The sequence below is a fragment of the Hyperolius riggenbachi genome, chromosome 6, assembly GCF_040937935.1.
Source record: "Hyperolius riggenbachi isolate aHypRig1 chromosome 6, aHypRig1.pri, whole genome shotgun sequence".
Taxonomy (NCBI): Eukaryota; Metazoa; Chordata; class Amphibia; order Anura; family Hyperoliidae; genus Hyperolius; species Hyperolius riggenbachi.
Window position 1 is genome coordinate 48184755 of NC_090651.1, and position 27603 is coordinate 48212357.

At 42.6% G+C, this 27603-nt stretch overlaps 1 protein-coding gene across 6 annotated transcripts in view; it reads left to right on the forward strand.

Moving 5' to 3' along the window:
- NEGR1 (neuronal growth regulator 1) overlaps positions 1-27603 on the forward strand; it is a 748663-nt gene that overhangs the window by 435711 nt on the left and 285349 nt on the right. For all 6 annotated transcript variants that reach the window (XR_011021944.1, XR_011021943.1, XM_068239223.1 and 3 more), the window contains exon 4: positions 22244-22375. Coding sequence is in view for 4 of the 6 variants with exons in the window: in XM_068239223.1 (XP_068095324.1) it covers positions 22244-22375 (132 nt within the window). In the remaining 2 variants the exon portion in view is untranslated. The remainder of the gene's footprint in view (positions 1-22243; positions 22376-27603) is intronic.

The window sequence follows — 27603 nt, forward strand, 5'->3', positions numbered from 1 at the left end:
CCCCGAGCGCAGCTCGGGATAATCGGCAAGGAGGTTAAAGAGGTTATGTAACTGTAAAAAATGCCCTGGTGGATCCTAATGACGCTTCTGCCGTCCTCCTCCATCCCACGGTGGCCTTGTGCTGCCCCTCTGAACAGCGGGCTTGTAAATATTTACCTTTCCCGGCTCCAGCGCAAGCGCACTAGCGGCTCTCGGCTCCGAAATAGGCGGAAATAGCCCAGTCGGGTCCGCTCAGGGGCGTATCTGGGTGATATAGCGCCTATGGCAAACACTGGCCCTCCCTCAGTATAGATGGTGGTAGGTTTCCCCCAGTATAAGTACCCCCCCAAGTATTCCCTTAGTATAGGTAGTAAGAGGTGCCCCCCAGTATAAATAGCCCCCCCTCCCAGTATATGTAGTGGGAGAGGTCTCCCAGGATAAGAGCCGGTACAAACGCCCGAGAGGCATCCCTCAGTATGATTGTGGAGCATGAGGGAGGAGGTGGTAGCCTTGGCGGCGCCCATGGTGCTGTGGCCTCCATGGCACATGCCATGCCTGCACCCCTCTAGATATGCCTCTGAGTCCGCTATACTGTGCAGGCCAGAAAAGGTAGAAATTGTACAGCCTGACAAATTGTTGGCTGTGCATTCGGAGGGCGGGAGGGGCAGTGAAAGACCACCGTGGCACGGAGGAGGATGGGGGAATCCTCATTAGGATCCAGAGGCTTCTCCCTCCCAAGGTTAGTACCACCAGGGGCATTTTTTTTTTACTACAATGTCTCTTAAATGGCGTCAGGCCCTTAGTACAGTACTGCCAATCAGACACTTGCAAACCTGTCACCTGACCAAACTGATTGCATGATACTGTGATACTAAGTTCTCGAGACACCCGAGCATTACTAACTAAAGCCTTTTGCATTGCATTTGCTGAGAGTACAGATTGTGTCCCTTTTCATCCTTACCACAGTAATTTTACCCACGGACACAGTACTTTGTTTTATCAATTTATTATCACACCCGGGCTTGATCCCCAAAAGGGTGCTAACTAAGTTAGCACGCCTAAAAGCTTTGGACGGGCAAACTAGGGTGCTAAGTAGTTTGCATGTCCAAAGCTGTTACTGATTGTGCGTTAGATTGGTACACCCGAAACGTCACACCGTTGCGCACGAAACGTCGCACCTTTCGCATGTAAAATAGCTTTTCAGGCCATTTAGTGCGCGATCGGTTTTACATTTGCACGCATATTAGCACATGAAGCGGCCGTTTTCGCATCCTAAGTGCGTTTTCACTAGCATGCTAACACTTAGCACCCTTTAGTGAATCGAGGCCCCCGTGTTTAGTAATGATGTTGGCAGTGGCATAGCTAAGAAACTTTGAATCCCCCCCCCCCCCCCCAAGCATTCTATACATAACAATTGATGCGGCGCACCAAAACCAGCCAATGGCAACTACAGTGTCAGAGGTGCAAGAAGGGGATGGGAAACAGTTTGTTAATGATTACTACTATTCAAAGCATTTAAAGAAGCGTTCATAACCAGCACAGGACCAATAAAGAGCTAATACTGCAGTTGAGGGAGGGCCCCTCTGACCCAAGGGCCCTGATGTGGTCGCAACCTCCGCACCCCCTTTTTCTACCCCACTGGACGTCAGACAGCAGTAAATGCTTTAACATGTATTTTCGATCAGTTTTACTGTATTATTACAAGAAAAATAGATTTTTGAGGGAGGGATCACACTTGTGCAATTACGCAGCGCTTCGCGGCAATACAAAATTTCATACAAAAATGCATATAATGAGTTTCTATAGGGCTGCTGCTGTCTGGATATTTGTGATTCTGCATAGCCCTGAAAAAAAGATACAAAGACGAGTGTGTGATCTCTCCCTTAGTGTATTGCCTACTAACAACCATATGGGAATTTACTCACTCCATTATAAAAAGTGTACAAGAGCAACACAGCCACCTACTATAGTAGTAAATAGTAGTTAGGTATCCTTTATTAATTCCAGCAACACCTTTGTTTTGTTAGCTGGGGTGGGAAAGGGATGAAGAACACAGTTCCATGGCGGTCAGGAGCTGATTTAATTGGCTTCTGGAACTGTGATGACTGAGAGCCAATGAGTCACAGCGGCAGCCGACAGCAGAGCAGTCTACGATAGTGGTGTTGTGGTAATTGAATTCTACACCCTGGCAGGAATAAGTAGCCTTAAACAGGGCCTAGATTTAAATTACCGTGGTCCGGAAGCTATTAGGTTAATTTTCCAGAATTTCCAAAATCCAAAAAAACTCGCCACACTCCCCCACCAAAACAAAAACAGAGGACTGCAACTCTGAGCAGCAAGGTGAGATGCATAATCATAAAATGAAGATATTTAAATAAGTAAATCAGTGTAAAGATGGGCTTAAAGCGAACCCAAACCAAACATTGTTTTAATTCAAAATATTTAGTTGCACCACTCATACAAACAGACACATATAAAGATGATTAAACACTCCTTCAAGCCTATGTGCATTTCAGTGCATGCTTTTCACCCTTCTCTTTTCATAACTAGGGTTATACAGGTGGCAACCATTAGCAATTCCTCCTTTGCTGGACACCGCCTACTCCACCAGTTTTCCGGATTTTGTCCCGGCAATATGAAAGGAAGGGAGGAGTTCCTCCAATAAATGTAAAATATTTTATATTTGTCATCATGCAGCTGAAAAAAAGGCTGCTATTTATTATTATAATTTAGAAAATAGATTTTATTTCTGAAATCTTGTATTTTTAATTTGGGTCCACTTCAAGGGGAGGAAGTTTCAGTTCAGGTGGGCTTTAGAGTCCAAAGATAAACTACAAGGGCTATAGAAGGAAGATAATCAAGTGTCCATCACAGCTGAAGAATGTAAACAGCGTCAACGCTATCCTCTAGTGGACAACAAAAGCACTGAAGGCTCTAGCGCTTCACTCTTACTTTCTCAGTATCCCCAGTTTACTCCAGAGCTTGAGCCGAAGTTATTTCAGAAATGGTGAAATACGTAACGAGATGAATCTTCTGCCATCTCTAAATGTTTCATGTGTGTCTTGAAGAGCAGCATGCGGGGCCTAGATGCCTTTGATTTGAGAAGACTTCAATCCCATTATTGTTTGATGAAACTTACTTCTAAGTCATCGCATAATCAATTCTCCTCTGTCTCACGTAACCTACACCTGTGTCTTACGCTTGTTTTACATCTTCCTGTCATCCCACCGTACTTATAATCAGCTCTGATAAGCCCTCGCCTGTCTGGCTGCGGAGCACCGCTAATTGTTCAAAGGAAACTTTCTTGCATAAATTGGATGATTCACCTGACAGTTCCGGGATCTACGGGAGGAAATGTTTCAATGTTTCTTCTGTAAAGCGCCATCCCTTTTTAGCTAATTAAATTTTATAAGCAACCACGTTTTTTTCAGGGATTCTTACATATGGTTAGAAGTACTGAGTGAGCAGAGCTTTGGAGGAAGTTGGGTGTTGTGAACCTAAAGCAAAAAAAACTAAAAATCTTTTTATGCATACCTATCAGGGGCATAACTAAAAAGCATTGGACCCCCCAGCAAAACTTTAATGGTGCCCCCCTATATTCACACCATTTCCCTTGCAAACCCCTTGCAACCCTCAAAGCGTTGGCAGTATGAACAGAATTACTTTAAACTGCAGTATAGTAAAGCAACCATAAGATGTCATTGTCTGTAGAATGATGTGAAGATCTCTACGGTATTGCAATTTCCTGTATTCACTCTGTGTTCCTCTCTGTTCTAAGTAAGCTGCATTTCCTGATGGTGGTGTAAATACATCTCTGCATGTTTTCTAACGTGTTATACTTGGCACGTACAGACCAATCTTCTCCATCACAAAGCCTGGGAGCCCACCTTGTAAGGGTCATAAAACAAGTGTGGACATCGTAATTTTCACACCCATAACAAGTATAGCCACAAAAATACCTGATCTGAACGATAGACCTCTTAATCAGAGGAAGTGAAACAGCGATTGAGGGCCCCTTACAGCTTTGGGCCTCCCTGTGGTCACAGGTGCTGCTCCCCTGTAGTTACGCCACTGATACCTATGTAGAGGGAAGGCTGGATACTACAGAGCCTTCCAAGGCCTCAAGTCTTTCCTTTGCCATCTCCTTTGGAAACGTACAATCCAGGAAACAGGTCGCTGCAACCGGGAACCAATTGAAGAAATTGTGGACAAACAGCAATACAGCTCACGAGTATCGGAGGAAAATTATTGCTCCTTAGTCATAGCTCATAGCTATGACCAAGGAGCCATAAGTTTGCTCTGAGACTTATATATTGCTGTTTGTCCACAATTTCTTCAATAAAAATTGGGCTTGCCACCAGCTATGAATTTCCAAGAGCAACTGAAACTGAGTTTACTCTTCTTAGAAGCCTGGAATCTGTACTCTTTGTGAAATATGTTCTGCCTAGAAGTAGGGATGGTCAATTGAATTATTTCATCCCATTGGTCATTCCTACCTAGGACCTCTCATCTTGCTGCATCTGTCTATAATCTAAAAAGATGTCTGTCATCTTGCTGCATCTGTCTTGCTGCATCTGTCATCTTGCTGCATCTGATAATCTCTGTCTATTTAGTAATATATGGGTGGCCAGGACCTCTGGCTGTTTATCTGTGTCATCTAAAAGGGTGCATACCAAGCTGTAGTTTAGCCTCTCTTACATTGTGATCTATGGAAGGGGGATTCTGGCCAGTGTGCTCCCATCAAGCAGACTCTAAAGTATTGTACACATGCTAGATTGAACTTTGCGGGTGATGCTGACTGCCTCTGCTGAGCGTTGAGTGTGTGTGCGGCCAGGGCATAGTTCTCCCCACTCATCCCACCCACTCTGAGATGCTCTTCCCGTGCCACTCTGTCAGCCTTCCGCTCCACAGCAAGGCAACATAACTTGTACAGTGTCAGCACATGTGGTGTTCATACATATGGCCTGTAAATGGCATTGTGCTACTTGCATTGCTGATAAGATGATGTGTACTGCTGTTAGTTGTTGGTCCTTGTTTATGCTGAGGTGGAGATACGAAGAGAAGTCCCTGCATTACGTTGAGATTGTGCCCCGATTTTTGCTGGGTGGACATGTCTTGAAGCTTAACAGTGTGCAGGAGGGAGCCCATTAATACAATTACAGTCATTACTGCATGAGTCATATGATTGTGGCAATGACGGGCAATGTCAAAGTATTTACTTGTTGGTAAAACCTATGCACTTATGTTTATTACTTATACAGGGAAAATGAGGCACAGAAAAGGGAACAGTTTATTAAAGGGGGATCGTGGCTTAACCTAACTTAAATCTACCTGTCATCATAAGTAATGTCATCCATGAAAAATCACAATCCTGGCCATTCCCCTGCTCATAGTAAAGACAGCACTAAAAAGAGCCATGTTATGTGGTAATATTATACCTGATACAGTCAGAGCAGTACAGTGAATAAAATATATAGCTTTCTGCTGCTTACGATCAGTGTAGCTGATGGACAGAATCCCATAAAATTGCTTCTCCTCTGTTGGCTCAGCCTTTTCTTCTGCACTTCATGGCCAGTAAACACTGAGTTTGGTGCAATGGATCTTCACCTCACATGTGCCCATTGCAATTCTGTATACCTCCATACAACTCTGCTCTGCACATTTTTTCCAGGCAGCAGAAAGCATCGCTATTCATCACATGACAGGTACACTTCTGCACAGGTGAACCCCAGAGACAAGTATGCATTGTGCAGAATGTGTCTGTTAATGCAACACATATATGGGAACTGGCCCTTAGATTAAAAAAAACTCTTAAATGTTGATGCAGCACAGTTCCTGTCGCCTCAGTTATGTGACAAGGCTCCAGGGAGAAGATAAAAGTAAGTCTTGTTAACCATTTCATGAACTTTTTTAGATTAAACTCTGTTATTGATAATGACACGAACATTAAGAATTAAACTGTATTTAGGATGCAAATCAGAGGCGCCAAAAAGAGTAAAATAATTATAGGTTAAAATACACTTGGGGGGAGCTATACTCACCACCCGTTTCACAGACCAAGAACCAATGAAGACCACAATATTTGGTCAAAATATTCAAAGTTTATTAGTACTCCCAGGTGCTACGCGTTTCACGGGACTAACCCGCTTCCTCAGGCAAAACAGGAGTACAAGCTAAAAAGATACAAAACAATAATATACATAAAAATAGACCCCAAATGCTTGTAAACAATAAAACACAGAAAACGGTATACCACAGAATAAGGTGCAAATATCCATGCGGATATATAGTTTGGATCTATGATCATTGGGATTCATTAGGATATCAATAAATACATACAAGTGCTGTAACATTATACCTACACCTCAAATGTATCTACTATATGTCCCATAGACCACCAATCGATGGTTCTATTATCTACCAGCTAGTAGTGTGTAATAGCCCAGGAAGATGGTAATGGTCTATTACCGATTATAGGTAACCATACTGGACAAGCTTGGCATAGAGGGGATGCTCCCCAAGTATACCCTGTACTGTAGTGCTATGTATATATATATATATATCGTAAAGTCCTGTTTAGCGTGAGCAGACAAGACCTACTTACCAGTTGGGGGTCTGGAGCCAGTATGAGCGCCTCAGTGGGGGAGCGGGGTGTGTTATGTCCTATAAGTAGTATCTAAGTACGGAGAACGCCGTCTCCGTACTGTTCTATTCAACTTCCGCTGCGCTAGGCGGAAGTGATGTCTATCGCGCATGCGCTGGAGCATATCGGCGCCATTTTGGGAGTGGGCGCTATGGGCAACAAGTACGCCGCTCGTAAGCGGCTATTTAATGTTAATAAAGCGTCCAATGCGGCGCGTATATGCACTATTTAATGGTACCACTTGCGCCTAACTGCCAGTGAACCAGTCACAACGTTTTTTCGTATAAATTCAACGGATGGGCCAGGTGGTAGAGGCTCTGATAGGGGAGTATGGATAAATATCTAGATACTATTAGAATATGATAGGGGGGATTCAGATGGTCTTATTTTGGCATATCAATCTCCTATTGTCATATTTGTAAACATAATTGCCAAAACATGTAATTGCAAGTAAACAAACAGTAATCTCATAATCTAAAAATTGTAAAGGCATGGAGAGATGTATAGACCAGCATACATATGGATATAAGTCACATAAACAAAAATCTCATGATCTATAAATGCAAAAAAGCATAAGGAAATGTGCAGATTAGTATATATATACAAATATAAAACACATAAAACCGTAAACTGGAATACCCATGTAAATATAAATGACATAGATTGAAACAGAACTTCAATAAAAAAAATTGGCGGTGATGATAGAATAAATAAAATAAAATAAAATTATTATAAACCCAGGGGAAGCCTCCACTGAGAGGTATATTACCACTCAACTCAAGGGTCGCTCTAGGTTCTACCCCACAGCATCCAAGGGCCATCTATTACAATCTTTCCACGACCTAGTCCTAGAAGACCTCCTCAAAATCAACCTACACGACTGTCCCTCCTCCAACCTCACACACGCAGAACAATCTGCTCTCCACAGACTTAAATCAATGCATGACATTGTAATCAAACCTGCGGACAAAGGTGGGGGAGTTGTCCTACTTAACCGAACAGATTACTTGGAGGAGGCTTCCCGTCTGTTGGACAACCCCCAGCATTATGCCGTCCTTGACCACGACCCAACAGAGGAGTACAACATTATATTAAAAGCCTTCATAAACGAACACTTTTTTAAGGGCATTCTCACGAAAAGTGAGAGAACTTTCCTCATTAACCAACACCCCAGAACTCCGTTATTTTATTATCTGCCCAAAATTCACAAAACACTCAGCAAACCACCAGGTCGACCTATTATTTCGGGTATCGATTCTACCACAAGTAATCTGTCAGTTTTTGTTGATCATCACCTCCAACCTCATGTGCAGTCACTCCCATCTTACCTTAAGGATTCACAACATCTCATACAGTTGATAAAGGATATAGTTTGGCAAGATAACTATCACTGGCTCACCTGCGATGTAACATCATTATATACCAATATTCCCCATGATTTTGGACTGACGGCCATAGACCATTTTTTAAGTACCAATCTACTTATGCCGGAGGCCCAGAGAAGTTTTATCACGCAATGTGCTGAGTTCATCCTGACACATAACACCTTCAGCTTCCAGAACAAGTACTACCATCAGCTGACGGGAACAGCCATGGGCAGTTCGTTCGCGCCCTCATTCGCTAATTTGTCCATGGGCCTCTTAGAACAATTAAAACTTTATCCTCAACACCCCTTTCACAATAATGTTATTTTCTATAAAAGATACATTGATGATTTAATTTTTATATGGCAAGGTGACCCTAATAGCATCACACAGTTTGTTCAATATCTCAACAATAATACAGCGGGTCTACAATTTACTGCCCAACATCATTGCACCAGTATAGAATTTCTTGACTTATCCTTACATGCAGACGGAGGGAAAATAAAAACCAAAACCTTTTTTAAAAAGGTGGACGCGAACAACTACATTCATTTCAATAGTCATCATCACAAACCTTGGACTATAAATACCCCCTATTGCCAGTACAAACGGATATTCCGCAACTGTACGAATCAGGAGGACTTCCACTCACAGTCAAAAATTCTGACGAACAAGTTCAAGGAACGTAAATATCCAAATAAGCTACTAAAAGATGCCAGGTTTAAAGCCACCCAAAAGGCCTTCACCAAACCGACATCAACCACTACCCCAGAACCGCCATTTCCACGTTTCATCACTAGATTTAGTGCACAACACAATACTATTAGATCGGTACTGCAAAATAGGTGGGATCTCCTGCTTCAGGACCCCTATCTGAGGCAGGCAATCCCAGATAGACCACCAGTCACGTACAGGAGGGCCCCTAATCTACGTAATCTACTTGCACCTAGCAGGCTTAGGAACGCACAACCCAAAGGTAATATCACACCCGGATCCTATCCATGCAATAAGCCCCGATGCACAGCTTGCCAGTTTGTCAATGTGACCAGTACCTTCCGTTCGGTGGTCACTTCCAGTCTTTACCCCATCAAACAACACATTAATTGTGACTCCCGGTTCATTGTCTATCTTATCTCCTGCCCGTGCGGCCTCCAATATGTGGGCCGCACCACCCAGGAGGCCCGCAGTAGGGTTGGCCAACACAAGAGAAACATTATCAATAATCTAGCACTTCATAGTGTCTCTAGGCACTTTGGTACTCACCATGATCACAATCCGTTGTTATTCCGTATCACGTTTATAGAGGCGATTTCCCCACACATTCCTAACACGTTTGAAGCTTTGCGCCAGAAGGAGATTTATTGGATCAATATCCTAAAAAGTCTGGTTCCTAACGGTCTTAACGAGGTTTTGGAAAAAGCATTTTAGACTAAAAAATAGAGTGAGCATCTATACCCAACATTTGAATCTATGCGTGCCTTATTTGCACCACGATTGATAAAGTTTTATTATACGTGTGCTCTCTTTTATCGTCTTTTATATGCTGCCGTAATAATGGCCCTGGTTGTCTATGTTTATTTTAATTTATTTTATTTTATTTTATTTTATTTTATTTATTCTATCATCACCGCCAATTTTTTTTATTGAAGTTCTGTTTCAATCTATGTCATTTATATTTACATGGGTATTCCAGTTTACGGTTTTATGTGTTTTATATTTGTATATATATACTAATCTGCACATTTCCTTATGCTTTTTTGCATTTATAGATCATGAGATTTTTGTTTATGTGACTTATATCCATATGTATGCTGGTCTATACATCTCTCCATGCCTTTACAATTTTTAGATTATGAGATTACTGTTTGTTTACTTGCAATTACATGTTTTGGCAATTATGTTTACAAATATGACAATAGGAGATTGATATGCCAAAATAAGACCATCTGAATCCCCCCTATCATATTCTAATAGTATCTAGATATTTATCCATACTCCCCTATCAGAGCCTCTACCACCTGGCCCATCCGTTGAATTTATACGAAAAAACGTTGTGACTGGTTCACTGGCAGTTAGGCGCAAGTGGTACCATTAAATAGTGCATATACGCGCCGCATTGGACGCTTTATTAACATTAAATAGCCGCTTACGAGCGGCGTACTTGTTGCCCATAGCGCCCACTCCCAAAATGGCGCCGATATGCTCCAGCGCATGCGCGATAGACGTCACTTCCGCCTAGCGCAGCGGAAGTTGAATAGAACAGTACGGAGACGGCGTTCTCCGTACTTAGATACTACTTATAGGACATAACACACCCCGCTCCCCCACTGAGGCGCTCATACTGGCTCCAGACCCCCAACTGGTAAGTAGGTCTTGTCTGCTCACGCTAAACAGGACTTTACGATATATATATATATATACATAGCACTACAGTACAGGGTATACTTGGGGAGCATCCCCTCTATGCCAAGCTTGTCCAGTATGGTTACCTATAATCGGTAATAGACCATTACCATCTTCCTGGGCTATTACACACTACTAGCTGGTAGATAATAGAACCATCGATTGGTGGTCTATGGGACATATAGTAGATACATTTGAGGTGTAGGTATAATGTTACAGCACTTGTATGTATTTATTGATATCCTAATGAATCCCAATGATCATAGATCCAAACTATATATCCGCATGGATATTTGCACCTTATTCTGTGGTATACCGTTTTCTGTGTTTTATTGTTTACAAGCATTTGGGGTCTATTTTTATGTATATTATTGTTTTGTATCTTTTTAGCTTGTACTCCTGTTTTGCCTGAGGAAGCGGGTTAGTCCCGTGAAACGCGTAGCACCTGGGAGTACTAATAAACTGTGAATATTTTGACCAAATATTGTGGTCTTCATTGGTTCTTGGTCTGTGAAACGGGTGGTGAGTATAGCTCCCCCCAAGTGTATTTTAACCTATAATTATTTTACTCTTTTTGGCGCCTCTGATTTGCATCCTAAATACAATACGGTCCACCTGGGGTGGCAAGGATTTTTCCTTACTTCTTCTACAGAGAGCGACATCTTATACCTGAGTGGGGTCAGGTTCGAATTCTCCCCACCTGCATATGGAGTGGTTGCCTAGGGGCAACCCATGTTTGTGAGTATAAATCCACCTTGATTTATTTTGCTTTTGTTCCTCCTTGACATACTACACCATTTGGGCTCTCGGTCTTTTGTTTTTGTCTCTAAAGTGCATTAAGAATTAAACTGGACAGCATTAAACAGGACGCAAATATTTAGTTTCAGGGCTGACCGATGTGAATATAATTTCCCTTCACACAAAAAGGCTTGGGAACTTTTCACCTCTCTCCCTGTAGCGCAAGCAATGGCTGTATCCAAGCAGTGTTACTTCTCTCGCTCTCCCTCATAAAGGGCAGTGCGCTGGTTTCCAGGGACGATTTAGCACTCACACAGTGACTTGGAACTGTGACAGTGACATTTCGGAGCTGGAACAAGATAATTGCCACATTGCACCGAGTGTATGGAGGGACATGGCTGGAGCCCAGCTGTGGCATTTTGATGCATAGGTTAGGACTTGTTCTTGTATTTTTATGTTTAATAAACACCATCATTCACGGGAACCTTTGTGCTCCTGTTTTTGCTCCACTATTTTGCTTGAATTTGGAAAAAGTTCATTAAAACATTTTTGTGACCATATTGTGCATTAAAAGGGGGGTGGGGCATTTGTCATCTCTATCTTTTATGATGTAGCATTTTTAACACAGTAAGAAATTAAGGAGGAACTCTAGATACATATTAAAGTCTTGGCTTACCCTCCCCATCAGGCATCTCATTGTTAACCAAGGGAAAGTGGGGACTGCCATTACTTATACTATTTTCATATTTGACGCAGATTTTCCATAAAAATTCCCTTTGGATTAGCCAGTCACATGACCCCGACATATGTGCACACTTTATGAAGCTGGCAGAAGAATAGAAGTCTCCTCCTCTGCACAGAGCTGTCACCTGACAGAGGCCCACCTCCTCCCTCTCCTACAGACTGTGCAGCATAGCGAGGAGCTGCCCAGGGTCAGCTCTGCGGTCACGTGGAAAGCAAGAAATTTGGTTGCTCATTAGTGGCAGACATTTGGGCGCCTCATAGAGAACCATAGAAAATAGGGCACTTTTGAGGCGTATGAAAATTGTGCGCCTGCCCACAATGAAAAATGTGGCTAAAATTAGTGGGCGCTAGGTTGGGCGTTATTTAGGCATGGGGGTGTATTTAAGGTTAGACGTGGGGGGGGATCGGTTAAGGTTAGGCATCAGGAGGGGAGATTTAGGGTCAAGCATTGGCAGGGGGTTGGTTAAGGTTAGACAGAGGTAGGGTTCTGTGTGAGACTTGGGTTAGGTCTACTTGTAGTAAAATATTGGTATTATTTACCAATATTTTATTATTGTAATTTCGTGAATGCGACTCCTTTCAGTTCCTCCCTGGCTACCTTCTGTGGGTAATGATGGGATAGAGGGAGAAGTTTGGACAGTTCAAAAATGTCTTATCAGTTCCATATGACATTCACATTGGCACAGAACTCTCCATCGAAGGGTAGTGCGATGGGGCGCGCGACCTGGCCGCACATGCGCAGTACGCCCCGACTGCCAGAAGTACCGGGTGGAGGATCTGGGCAGCATGGCAAGATGGCAAGGGACTGATCAGCCTGAAAGAAGCTGGAGGAAGCCCCAGGTACTGTATATATTTTTTTTCTTTTAGGTGGTCTCTGGTTTGATCAGGGCTGTGGAGTCGGAGTTGGAGTCAACGAACCGGAGCAATTTTGGGTACCTGGAGTCAGAGTCGGTGGTTTCAATAAACTGAGGAGTCGGAGTCGGATGATTTTTATACCAAATCCATAGCCTTTGTAAAAATTAGACTAAGGAGTTGGAGTCGAGGAGTCGGAGCAATCTTGGGCACCTGGAGTCGGAGTCGTGGTTTCATAAACTGAGGAGACGGAGTCGGATGATTTTTGTACCGACTCCACAGCCCCAAAGCTGATCACAAAATGTGGCCCAGTTCAGTGAAACCCAAAGAAACTACCTTACTGTTACATCATGCTTAATGTTGCTCAACGTAAACAGATGGAAAAGAAAAACCTAACACTGTTAACATATAACAGTATACAGGAGTAAAACCATGCTGAGTAGAAGAAACTATTGTTTTTTGTAATGGGTAATGCTGTTGTTTATATTCGCGACCGAGAAGTAATGTGAGGCTTCTGCAAGAGGCATCATTTGTTCAGTGAACAGAAGAATGAACTCCAATTCCACTGAACACTAGGGGGCAATATTGATTATGCAGATCAGGTATAAACAAGCCCAGGCAATCGGCGGCTGTCGGGCTGATGATTAATCTGCCGTTTTTTCAGCTATAACGCTGCTGACAAGTTAATTTTTTCAAGTATTTTGGATTGTCTCCATTAAGTTATCCTTTGTTCCTGTTATCTTCCATAACAAATAACACAAGTCAGTATGGCTGTATGCTATTTCAGAATGATACCCACAGAGCTGCGAATTCTAGCTAAGTCGGCATTATCTTTTTTTTCTTTTTACAATATTGAACTTCACTGTCTGTTCCCGAGTGTGTGGTTATTACTGTGGGTCACCCTATGTAGTATTCAATTTAAAAGCAATCTGTAGTGTTCTGAGATCAGATAACACATATTTTACACTTGGAGTCATAGATGATGGACTCCAAGGGACAGAACGAGGCCCTCTAGTGTCCAAGGCAGAGATGCTGAAGTTTAAGCACTAGTGTAGTTTAGGGGACCCAGCAGGAAATCTCATAGGGAACAGTTCTCCAATCACAGCACCTTCTACAGCACAAAGCGTTGTAATTGGCTGAATTGTGTGGGCGTAGCTTACTGCAATCTACTTGAAACCTAGCAGCAGTGCTGGTCGTAATGGAAAAATCTCTGCTTACGAATCATTACGCGTAATTTTACGCTATTACGCATTACGCAATTACGGTTATGGTGTAGGAAATTATCTACGGTTCATCACTGTAATTACGCGTTAACTTACGCAGTTACGCGTAAGGATACCGTAATGTAGGCGCTTACACTACGATGTTACGCGTAGTGCCGTAATACCCATTAATGCGTATTTTTTGACGCATACGGACGATGTGTACGCAATAGCCGTCAATGTGACAGTTATTGCGTACATATCATTCGTATGCGTCAAAACGTACGCTTATACTGAAGGGCGGGAGAAGATACTATTGGTTGCTTAGGATGTTGACTGATTGGCTACTCTTAGAAAAGGGGAGTTTTTACGTTAGCAATTACGCGTAAAATTACGCGTAAGTCTTCGTAAAATTACGCATACCTAGCAATTGCGGTAGACAGTGTAATTACGATACCACTTGACTGCTTACGCGTAAATAATTACGCGGAAGACCGTAAGTTACGCGTAGCGCTTACGGGTAAATTTACATTAAATTACGATGCGTAATTATGCTTATGCGTAATTTCGGCCCAGCACTGCCTAGCAGTTCAAGAGGGTGCTGTCCATCCAATCACATTAGCGGAATTTCCTTATGAGGTTTCCTTCTGGGTTTCCTAATGCTGGGAATACACGTTCCGTTTTTTGCGTTCGTTTCGACACGCGATCTATTAGCCATTCGATTCTCTGCTCAATTCTCTTATCTTCCGCTCGTTTTTCTTATCTTTTTTCCATTCACTTCACTTCTTTAGAAAGAATGCCCCCAAACCACTTCCAATCCACATTGACGGCACTGAGGTGGCAAGAGTTCCCTGTGTTCGCCTCTTGGGCACTACTATCTCCAATCACCTGAGCTGGAAGGCTAACACCAGCGGCTTTATAAGAAGCTGAATTCCTGACCACACTTTTATGGAGGCAGGAGGCCAAGTGGTGAGGCCTGGAACTGCCTGAATGTATCTAAAGCACTGTTTTAGTTGGGCTTTAAAGTGTACCTGAGATGGGGAAACAAGTCAATTTTTACTTACCTGTAGTCAGTCAGCACCCTCAGTGTCCTCCTGATCTGATCCATTGTGCTGCTGTCAGGCCTGATAAAATCAATGACTAGTCCAGCTGTAGAGTATTCTTGTGCATACGCGGCCCCAGCTGCACACCCCCCTTGATTGCACTTCCAAGGTCAGGAGCGTTCTGCCCATTGCACAGTTCATAAAGACTTGTAACTGCATATATGCAGGACGCTCTTGGCCATAGGAGCGCAATCGATGAGCAGCACTTGCATAGTGGCCCATGTCCGGCGCTGCCATTGAGGTAAAGGGAGCAATTGCCCCAGGGTCTGACTGCTTCAGGGAGATTTTGGCACAACCGGCGCCATAGGCCATAATAGAAATTACGGCTATAGTGAGTGAGTAATTTGGGCGCCGACAAAAGACGGAGCACAAATTAATGCAAAAACACTGTAATTCATCTGACAGCAGCAGCTGGAAGCTGAATTACGTCTTTCCCCCACTGTCCATGGCGGCCTGGAACAGGCAAAGCAGACATAACATGTGCTGGATGGAGAACTGGGCTGAAAACAGAGATCAGGACTGAGCAGCAGCCGGGATATGTGAGAGATTTCAAGGCAGCTGAGCTACCAAATGGGGGCCACCGGGAGAAGTCAAGGGAGGCCACCTGGGGGGTCTGACGGGGTGGGGGCACAGGGAGCTGACTTTCATGGGGAGGCCCCAAGTTACTTTTGTCCTAGGGCCCTCCAAAGCCGTGCTATGAGTTTAGCACGCAATGTAACGCTCGTGAAGGTTTACGCATGTAAAGATTTACGTGTGCAAGCTAACGCGGAGGAATGCACGCATTATTGCGCAAAGAACTTTGTTTGCATGCGCACATAAATCTTTACATGCGTACTCCTTCACGCGCATTACATTGCTCGCTAAACGCATACCACGGCGGTGCTATGCATTAGCACGGTTTCGTGAATAAACTCCAATGGATTTGACCGGGAGTACTCGGTGAGAGCTACAGGTTGCTGGAATAAGACCCAGGTAAGTAAAAATCGCCTTGCCTCTTCTAAAGACTACTTTAAGAAAGGGACACTTGAAATAAAATGGAGGAGGGGAGTTTGGGTTTCAAAACAGAGACTGGAACTGTCCTTTCAGACAGTTTTGCAGATTCATAAATAACAGGAAGTATAGTTCCTTGGCCAGGTTTATACGGATGGCATTGTTGAAGTTATTTATATACCTTTTAACCGTGATCACAGTCCATTGTGGTAACTGAGCCGAGTCACCACCCTTGAGACGTTGAGTGATACAGTTACCCGGTTTGCAGTAGCTACACGGTGGTTGCACACTGAACAGATTTTGAGCTCAGCCACCTGTGTGGACAATCTCACTCAATCACAAATGTATGATGGTAGCCGGTGATTGTTCTGGGAAAGATCCGCTGAGCAACGGAGTGTTTCAGCTGTTGTTCGCCCTCGCTGGCTAATGGGAGAAATGTTTTTATTTTTGTTGGCGATTCAGTTCTACACAGCTACAGAATGCAGCGGTTTACTGACTCAGTTCAAAATATTTTCCATACGTAAATATAGTAACTGCATGAATATTAGCCTTTTTTCTGTCATCAGAAAACAGAGACAGAAAGCACCAATAGCCATCAAGTGTAGCATTCTGTAAACTGGAGAGCATCCAACTTGGGTAGTTCTACTCACATCATGATTCAGGTTAAGGATTAGGCAGCTATCTGTAGAGAATTTATCCTGTCTCCACTCGGAATAGGTATCTTCTCTTTGGTGTTAAAGAAACACGAAAGCCGCCCATATTTGATAAAACCAAATGAGTGTGAATGTAGGAGATATGGTAAGTCTCTGCTTACCTTAATAATTCACTGAACACTTTTCCAACTTTTAGTCAGCGCAAAAAATTGACAACGCATTTCATGACCAACAGCCGCTTCATCAGGTCAGTTAACATTGCCTTAAAACATAAAAAATAGGACTCAGCACTCAAAGGCCTAAAGTCTGTTTTTCTTTTAAAAATAATTTTACATTATTATATAAAACATGAAGCTTATTTAGTACCCATATGTCTTCACAGTTGCAGGGAATGGGGAAATAGGAAGGGGAAAGGGAAAAAGTGGGGAGGGGTTATAGGGAAAAAGGAAGGGGGAAAGAGGAAGAGAGAGATGATGGGGGAAGGAAAAGGTCTCTTTGGTGGTGCAAACAAAAATGTTTAAAGAATAGGGGCCACTGGCCACGTGTCTCTTGTATCACTGGAAATACAACATCATGGGGTCTAGGAAGTCCAGAAGGAGATATACGAAGAGGTGATGTATATTTTTCAAATGAAAATAAAAAACACCTGTATTGGTAATATGACATTGTTTAAAGGTCCTATATGTGTTCCAATGTGCTAGGTATACCACCTAGTGGCTCTCATGCTCTAAATAAAGTTGTCAAAAACCCTGAGTGGTTCTTGCCTTTTTCATGATTGCTAACTCAGTAAAGGACCAGCCTTTAAAGCGTTGCTATCATATAAATCCGGCATAGCGGGGTCTGAACCCTCTATAACAGTAATTATAGATTGACGGTATACCTTGAAATATATCAGAGCACTCACTATATGATTTTATATAAAAAAAATTGTATTTGCTTATCATACAGCATATATACAAAATATGAACAGTTCCAAGTAGTGTTTCCTTCTAACAGTATTCCATCTCATCAAGGCTTAATAGCGAAGCAATCATCAATCTTGTAAGTACATTCAAATAAGAATATAACAGTTTTGTTATATAAAATAAGATCAAAAGTAGTCTCATCTGTATCAATAGCTGTGTATCTAGTAGCTGTGTAAAACTTGTAGTAATCTTCTTAAAGAAACAGCATAAAAATAGCTTCTAAAAAACTTCTTGCTAACATCTTAACAGAACTTAATGCTGAAAAATTAATAAAGTAAATCACCAGAATATGAAGCATATTACCCCTTCTCTGTCATCTCTTCAGCATATAGAACCACGTGTGAGAAGGTGGCTTCTGTCTCGTGTGTCTTCTCAGGAGATTGGAAGGCTTGTGCAAACTATGAGCTTTCAGCTGGGACTTTCAAACATTAAACAATGTCATTTATGACGCATTTCTGATAATGTGTCTTTCTGCTAATTAGTTAGGAATGTGTCTGTCCTTTCCCAGAAATAAAATTGGTCAGGTTGACCCAGAAAAGGTCTACAGCAATTTAAGGCGTATTGAAACATACAGGGCTTCCTACCCCTGGTGACCCTTACAGCCTACAAGCCCATCTTGCAAGGACTATAAAACAAGTGTGGACTTTGTACTCTTCAAACACATAGCAAGCGTAGCCACAAAAACACCTAATCTGAAGAATGGACCCCTTTATAAGAGGAAGTGAAGTAGAAGTTAGGGCCCCTTACAGCTCTAGGCTCCCCTGGGGTTGCAGAGGCTACTCCCCTGTAGTTAAGCCTCTGATAGTAAAAAAAAATTTTTTGGGGGGGGGGGGTGCCATTTTGACCTTGCCCCTACAGTTCTCATCTTTACCATTATGTGTATTTAGTGATTATAACTTTCAGGATATGCTGCTTAAATGTTCATCACTTTAATACCCCCCTTATAAGCCTGAACCAGATGCTACTGCCTTCCTTTTTTACCGAGAATCCTTTAAAGGGGGCGAGTCTCTGATCATCCAATTTTTTGCCAGCTACAACCAGAATACTAAAGAAAAGCGGGTGAATATTGGCTAGTAAGCCCAACGTCTTCCTCTTTATCATTGCTCGTGTGGCTGCGGAGTGTTGGTAAACACTTTGTCTAAATCGATTCCACCTGGACTCGGGAGGAGAAACGTGGCGCTCATGCATAAAACAGTCACAGCTGCTTCCATTGTACCGGATGCCTTTTCATAGTTCTTTTATCATGAGTATCGCAGAAGAGAGATGGGTTTTGTGCAATTGAAAAAAAAAATACTTGTTCTCGTTTTGTTTACCGTCCATGCATTCGGGATACACTACAGACCTTCTGCAAAAGACGAGACATCTCTTTTCCCGGTACATCGTCGTTTTCTGTTGTTTCTGCTCACATTCTGCCCTTTTTATGTGCTTATAGGAGGATTAACAAATGTGTTTCTGTGATAATCCCTTTTCCCTTTTGCGTTTTTTCTTCCCACTTTGATGAAAGGCGCAGTCATCTGCTAGATTAGGATTGTCAAGGGTGACTCAGAATCCCCCCTCCAACCCATTGAAGGATTTTAAGATTGTGTTTTTGAAATGTTTACCTGGACGCACGTGATAGCACCAGAGACTTCAGTGCTAAAATGTGCATTTAGACAAAGTTGATAACGCTGAAGCTTGAGCCAAAATCGTTTTATGTTATTTTTTTCGGCTAGACTGGAGAATGTATAAAACTTTGGATAGGTTTTTGTTGATGTTTGTATGACTTTTCTGTAGACTACAGGAGGCCCTGGTACACTCTCTCTAAATGGGAATCTAAAGTTTAATCTAAGCCTAATACCTTCCTGTGTTAAGCCCCCGTCTTTCTGTACTCAGCCCCACCCAGTCATTCACTCATGAGTCAATCATTGGGGTAGTGTGGGCCTTAAAGTGTACCCGAGATTGTACAGTGTGCCTGATTTATACTAACCTGGGGCTTCCTGCAGCCTAATGAGGACCATGGGCTACCTTGCCCTCCTCCCTGGCCAATCCATTGTCCCAGGATCAACTACGGTATCTTCTAAAGTCGGGGTTAGTTGTGGTGTCCTGAGCCCGCATCGCGCTCCTGCGGCCAGGAGTGTTCTGCGATACTGCAGGTGATCCTGGGACAATTGAGCTGCCAGGGAGGATGGAGAGGGAGCCCATGATCCTGGAGGAAGCCCCAGGTAAGAATTTTCTCCACATCCAAGCAGTTGGACAGATTCTTGAGAACCTTTTATGTGTGAACCTGTATGGAGTGCACCATGAGGGTCCTCAGAGACAGTCAGTTCAAAGATTCTGCCTATAAAGCATGCACCATGTCGAGAGATGTACTCCATAGACAGTGGCCTAGTTAAGGCGTTTTGGGCCCCAATTCAAGTTTTACATTGGCCCCCACAAGCATTCTATTCATAACAATTCATATGGCGAAACAAAACCTGCCAAGGACAGCCAGTGTCAGGTGCAAAAAGGGGATGGGGAACAGTTTTTTTATGGTTACCATTATTCAAAGCATTTAAAGAAATGATCATTACCAGCATAGCACCATTGTAAAGCTAATACTGCGCATGAGGGAGGGTCCCAAGGGGGCGCCTCTGGTCCAAGGGCCCTGATGCAGTCACAACCTTTTACTATGATACTGTCCATAGATGTGAGTACAGAGATGTACTTACATCTACAGACTAAATCTCCCAGCATGCATCACGGCAGTTGGGAGCATGGCACACTCCAAAAGGACGGGACTAGAGGAGCAGCTAACCTGTAGGCAAGCAATGGCGCTCTCATCAACCTCCACCCACCCAACAACTTACTGCGTTACGAACCTCCCTTATAGAGGTTCATTGTAAAGAAAAAAATGATCCTGGATGCTCAGTGATCTCCGGCTAGGAGGAATAATCCCAGTATGAAGCACCTATACCAGAATGGCTGCAATATAGAACTGAAGCGAATTTAGCATTAAAGGGGCACTATGGCACAAAAAATGTAAAATTTAAAATATGTGAACACATAAACAAATAAGAAGTACTTTTTTTTTCAGAGTAAAATGAGCCATAAATTGCTTTTCTCCAGGGGGGTAACAATAGACCCTGCAAGGGATGCAGCTGCAGGGGGCCCAGAATCTGCAGGGGGGGGGCCCATGTGTGCTATCTGCACAATTGTTCTAATGACTGCCTCTGCTCAGCCACTGATAACAAATCATACAAAGATTTGTAGACAGTCCCTATTGAGTGTGCAGCAGGGTCTTGTGTACAGGGCCCAGCCCCTTCCCAATATCTGTACTGTAGTGATGCTGGAGGAGTCTGCAGACCCAGTTGTGCTCCATCAGAGATGGACAGAGTGAGTGTAATAAGCTGAGGCTGGGAGCACGCTAGTCTGTTAGTTCTCTGTATGTGTTTTCTGCACACCATGGGCTTGATTCACAAAGCGGTGCTAACTGTTAGCACGCCTGTGAAAACCTCCTTAGCACGTCTAAATGAGCTTTCCGCGCGTAAAACTTTACGCGTGCGAAACTTTATGCTCGAAGTGCCCATTAAAGCCTATGGGACTTAGCGTGCGATCTGATTGAAAAAAACGGTGCTAACCTACTTAGCACCCTGGTTAGCACGCCTAAAGACTTTAGACGTGCTAAGTAGGTTAGCACCGCTTTGTGAATCAAGCCCTATGTGTGTCTGTATGTGTAAAAACATGCACGTTTTATCACAGAAGCTAATGTTATTGATAGAGAAAATGCTCCCAGTGCTTCACTGCAGTATGTTTTTATCTGCATGGGGAAAACACATTCAAGTGTGCACCAGCCAATTGAATAACATTTGTTCTCAGTTTACCTGTGCAGAAAGTTATGTAGGGGAGGGGGGCCCTATCGAAAGTTTCGCAGGGGGGCCCAGTGATTTCTAGTTATGCCCCTGCTTTTCTCCTATGTTGCTGTCACTTACAGTAGGTAGTAGAAATCTGACAGAAGCGACAGGTTTTGGACTAGTCCATCTCTTCATGGGGGTATTCTCAGGGATTCTCAGGGATTTATTTATTTTCAAAAGTAGTGAATGGCAGTTGCTCTGTCCAAATGCCAAAACATTGTGTAGCGAGCAGGGAGGCTGGCCAGCATCATTGTTTAAATCCTCTTTAGGGAATATCTTTATAAAGAATAAAAGCCTTGCTGAGAATCCCCTATGAAGAGATGGACTAGTCCAAACCCTGTCGCTTATGTCAGAGTTCTACTACCTACTGTAAGTGACAGCAACATAGGAGAAAAGTAATTTACGGCTCATTTTACTCTGGAAAAAACATACTTCTTATTTGTCTATGTTTGCACATATTTTAAATTTTAGATGTTTTTGCCGTAGTGCCCCTTTAACTGAGTTGCAGTTTATTTCTTTTCTTTCTTTATTTGTCCTGTTCTTTAAAAAAATGTTTTTGAAAAAAAATGTGGTAAAAGCTAATTCTGCTAAAGTATGTGTTAAGAGCTTCCATTATTATTTATGAAGGTACATTTACTGTAAGACAGTCTGCTTGAATATTCAGACAGAAATAAACCATACAGTGAAGCTTTTTATTACAACATAATCATTTCATTTTGTATTTGTTTCCTCTTACAGCTAAACCCTTTGGAAGTGGGCAGTTTTTGGATATATACGGGATTACAAGAGACCAAGCCGGCGACTATGAGTGTTTGGCTGAGAACGCCGTGCCCTATTCAGACACCAGGAAAGTGAACGTCGTTGTGAACTGTAAGTACCGTTGTTTCAGCCGGATGTACAGCGTGCTTGTGTTTAAATGAGCGTCATCCGTAAGCATACGTTTGAAAAAGTCGCAAGCTAATTTAGGCCCAATGTTAAATAACAATATTACTAGCAATATTGGTAAATGACAATAATTGGTTAAATAATAAAATCGATAACAAAAACAGTAAATAACAATTTAATTGCGGTATTACATTATCGGTAAATTTACAGAAAATGTTGAACCTAACTATAACCTAACCTCTCCCTACTTTCACACAGAACTCTTCCCTGGTGGTGCCTAACCCTAAGACCCCGTTGGTGGTGCCCCTAACCCTAAGTCCCCCCTGGTGGTGCCTAACACTAAGACCCCCCTGGTGGTGCCTAACCTTAACACCCCTTGAACCCTGCTACCAATAATACGATAAATTTCAGCTCAATTGCAGCCGCCTGCTAAATAGCGTAACGGCTTTCTATATTACGATAAGTAACAATTATGCCCTCATGTATTGATAAATAACAATTGAGCCCATTTGTGGCTGTGAGTAATGCTATGACTCCAGGCTTGAGTTGTAAATTATTTATATGGGTTACAAGGCATGCATTCTAGTAGTAGAACCAGATTCAGCAAAGAAAAGTAACAAAACAAGAGAAAGCAAAGTGGTAATAAAAATTGAACATATTGCAACAGGTCTAATGCTAGGTACACACCATACAATTTTCTGTTAGATTCTTCTGTTAGATTTACCTACAACATGGAAAAAAGCTATCTGGCAGGTAAATCTAAGAGAAAATCTAACAGAAAATTGTATGGTGTGTACCTAGCATAATACTTATCCGGAACCCAAGGTGAGAGACTTATAAAGGTTGACACATTAGCAAAGTCCCTGTTATCCGGCAACTGGAAGTCTCAACTAACCGGCATGCCTGAGGTGAAAACAGGGAGTTTGTTTTTGGGATGTTTGCAGCCTTTTAAATACTTACCAAGCCTCCAGCGCCATTGTGCAGCCTTCCACTTGCTCCTAGCGGGCTCCTAGTGGCTTCCGGAGTGTCATGTGACTTGATGCGGGTCAGGTGACATGCTGGCATCTGGCTTTGCTCATACCTGCTAGGAGGATGAGGAAGGCTGCAGGACGTTGCTGGAGGCTCGGTGAGTATTTGGAGGGACGAGGGGTGGTTGTTGCTTTTTCGGATGGTTGCTCAAGCACCCAGTGAGCACATGTATCTCCGCTGGTGCCGGATACTGGGGACTTTTCTGTATTTCCTTTTGAACAGTGGACACTGCCTGACTCTCCTGCTGATCCACTGCCTCTAAGGAAGAGTTTCCACTTGAGCGATTTGTGTGCATTTCCCTGCATGCACATTTGGATGCAATTTTACAAATTTTCTGTTTTGTTTTTGTTTTTTTCAGGGTTACTGGTGTATTTTATCAGCTTGATAAGAGGGAAGGGACCACTACAATATAACAGTACCCCAAATGTTGCCTCATAGGGGCCTCCAAAAAGATTTGGAACTCGCTATGCTCAATATGTTAATAATGTTTTATTATATCCTCCTTTAGAGGGTCAGCCCTAATTGTGTGTAATGCGTCCTCAAAAGTAATATGTACCCCCCCCCCCCCTAAGCTTCATATTTGTGGCTAGTGTTAAGTACCAGTGTTTATAACTAGTTCCTACTTCATCTGAATTTACCAAAATACTTGGCATTGAACTTAATAATTATTTTAAAACGTCCATCCAAAATTAGAGATTAAGATCCCTTTCCCAGTTCACAACATACTTTAGCTAAGTTTTCCAGTGAAAACAATGCAGCTGTAGATGAGAGCACAAAGCATCGGTAAACCTGCAGTGTACAAAGATCACACAGCAATGTTACTGTTACTTCCAAAAGTTAGTTAACGGGTGTAGCACAATTAGCGCAACCACAGTACCTAACTAACGCGAACATCCCCATGGTACCGCTACTTGCGTAGCACATGGTACTCTGCCAACGGTCACATGACCTGGATAATGTGGGTTGCACTAATTGCGCATTGCACGCTATCTAAGTATAGGAGGCATGAGTAAAATGTCTATGCGTTCTCTGCGCTTAACAGTTTTACCAATTCTTTGTGCTTACACTCCATAGTGCCAGCAGCAAGGGGGCCACTATGATGCTTCCCATAGTTTTTCTGATGAGGAATGAGTCCTTCTTACCTGCTTTAAAAAATGTACAATAATATGAATCTCTCCGAAGCTATGTACATTGTAAAACAAGTAACAACCAAATATATAAAATTTAGTTAATTCTCCCCTGACGATGGTGCAAGAAATCACCCCTGATGAAGGTGCAAGGCCGTAGCTTATTGGATTTGGAGAAGTGAGCATGTGTATTGACGTGTATTTATGATCTGTACATAGCACTTTACGTGTTGATACTTAAGGTGATTTGATGCACTGGGGTCCTGTGTGCAAGGACCCTCAATGTGAGTGCATGCATTCCTGGATAGTTTTATGATTTAATAAATGTTTATTGTGAATATTGAAGATCTAACACCATATTATTATTGTTATTCCTTTGTGTGGAGGCGGCCACTTCACTTGTAAGTTCTGCCATGCACTTGGTGGCTGCAGATCGTTGACACTTAAAGGACAACTGTAGCAGGCTATATTTATTTCCTTTTTAAAGTGGATCCGAGATAAACTTTTACTCATTGCATAGTTGTGTTCCTTTCATATAGTTTATAGGGCATTCCTCAAGCCCAATGTTGTTTTTGTTTTGTTTCAATACTCTAATTCCCTTCAAACTAAACAAGCCTCACCCACAGCTTTTCACAGTGCCTTGGCACTGTAGCAAGGGCTTATGGGAGCTCAGTCTGAGCAGGAGGAGGAGGAGGTAACTAGTCATTGATCTCAGAGGCAGAGGGGATGAGGCAGGAGGAGAGGGGACTGAATTTACACACAGGCAAGCTGATAGCATCTCCAGCCCTCAGCCTGTCACAATGTGACAAACAGAACATGGCTGCCCTCATTGTATCACAGGAATAAATAATAATAAACCTTTTAAGCTGTTTGCAGCTAGATTTGCTGTGTAAACCATCTAAACTTTAGATAAGATATATAGACAAGTTACTTGTTATAGTTTTTCATCTCAGATCTGCTTTAACAATACCAGTTGCCGGGCAGCCCTGTTGATCTTTTTGGCTGCAGTAGTATATAAATATAGCAGCCTCCATATCTCTCTACAGTTGTGATATAATGCTGAGGTTACAGGGTATTAGTTACTTCAACGTTAGCTAATTTTTACATACTAACCATATCCTAAATCATAACTACATATTTGGAAAGGCAGAAATCGGAAGAGCTCTTCGTGATTAAAAAGTGACTCAGGAATGCTTACTCTATTACCAGGCTGCCGCATACATACGGTACTTGTAAGTTCATATAAATCAATCATAATGTTCTTTCCAAACTTCCTTTTCACACCTGCCTCATGGATAATAAAAAACTGTGCCTAAGATGAAATATTACCCAATCAAAATTGACCTTCATTGAAATCTGCATATAGAAAATGATGGGTACTTCTAGTGGTACAGATTGCCAAATTAAATCCCTAGGTCACCCTCCCAGAGCTTTCATTGTTAATAATGGTGAATAAAGACTATGCCATTACTTACACACATGAAACAATACTGAACCAAGGCTATAAATGAAAGTGCAATACTGTGACACTGTCCAAATAAAAGTTCCCTCAGTAAAGACTGTACATAAACATCAAATACAAGGTTCAAGTGCAGTCATTTAAAGAGACTCTCTAACAAAATTTTCAGCCGTATTTCTTTTATCCTATAAATTCCTATACCTGTTCTAATGTGGTCTGGATTCTTGCCGCCTTTACTAGTGGCACTGTCTCTGTAATATATCTGATGTTCTTTTCTTTGTCAAGCTTTGTCGAGACAGGGAGGAATGTGCTGCCTCTGCTGTGATAGGGATACATTATGCACGCCCCCTCTGCTCTCCTGTGTGCTGTGTGTATGAGTCACAGGCAAGGTCTCTGCTCACAGCCAGCTTCTCTGCGAGGCTCACAGAGCTGTGATCTTGTGAACAGCTGTGAGTGCAAAAAGATCAGTTCAAAGCCCAGACAAGCAGCTAAGGCAACAAGTGGGAGTAACATTCCAGACGTCAAGTCAGGCTTGATAGGAGCCACTGCAAACAGGCACCTGCTCTGATAATGTATTTCCTGTTTGGCGGCCATCTTCATTGTTAACAAAAACAATGAATAAAACAGTGATTTTATCACCAAGAAAGCAGCGGGGAGCGGCGAAAATGTCACAGGGGGCTAGAAGAAGACAACTAACAGGCTGTTAACACCTTGGTGCTTCACAGACAGAGAAAAATGTGTGTACCTCCACCTTTCTCCAAGACTTATCAAATTAGCAATGACCCACGTTGTAACTGTAAGTACACAAACAAGACATTTACACTGTGGGTACATATGGCAGATAGACCCTGAAGAAAAAAATCCAACTCTTTGATTGATCTTCAATATTGGCTGCCTCCTCTCTGCCCGATTGGTTTCGCTTTTGTTTCGTCACCCCCTTACAAAGCTTGCATTGAGCATCTAAAAAGATGTAAAGTTAGACCAGGCTCACCACTTGTAGGCAATCACAACCACAATAATGTGGGAGTGGTAGTGTTCAATAACCAATAGCAAGAAGTTTTGTATCAGGATGATACCATTTATTGGCTAACTTAAAAGAATAAGAGTAAGCAAGCTTTCGGGTGTAAAGCCTTCATCGGGCTTCAAGCCAGATGTCAGGGCAGGCAGCTTCCATCCAAGTCCTTATCCAGTCAGAGGTTGATCCAAGCGGCAATCAAACAGAGTCCAGGTACAATAACAGGAAACAAGCAGAGTCGTCAACGGGTAATCCAATCTAAAGTAAGCGTGGTCAAGATACAAGGCAAATCAGCAACAGGAGTCAAAAGGTTTTTGTGAGCTCATACCCAGCAACAAGCCAAAAGCTAATGCTATCACGGGCGATGTCTGGGGGCGCTCACCTTAAATACAAGGATTAACCAATCAGAAAGCAAAAGCATCTAAACTGAGAGCGTGTCCGCCGCCTATCCAATGGGAGCTGAGCGCCATGCGCTCCAGTGCCGAGACCCGGAGGATCTTACAGACGTTCTTTTATGGTCTGGTGGGTGGATAGGGGATGATTGTGATCCCTAGTGATGAGTTGATGTGTTGGTGGGCACAGG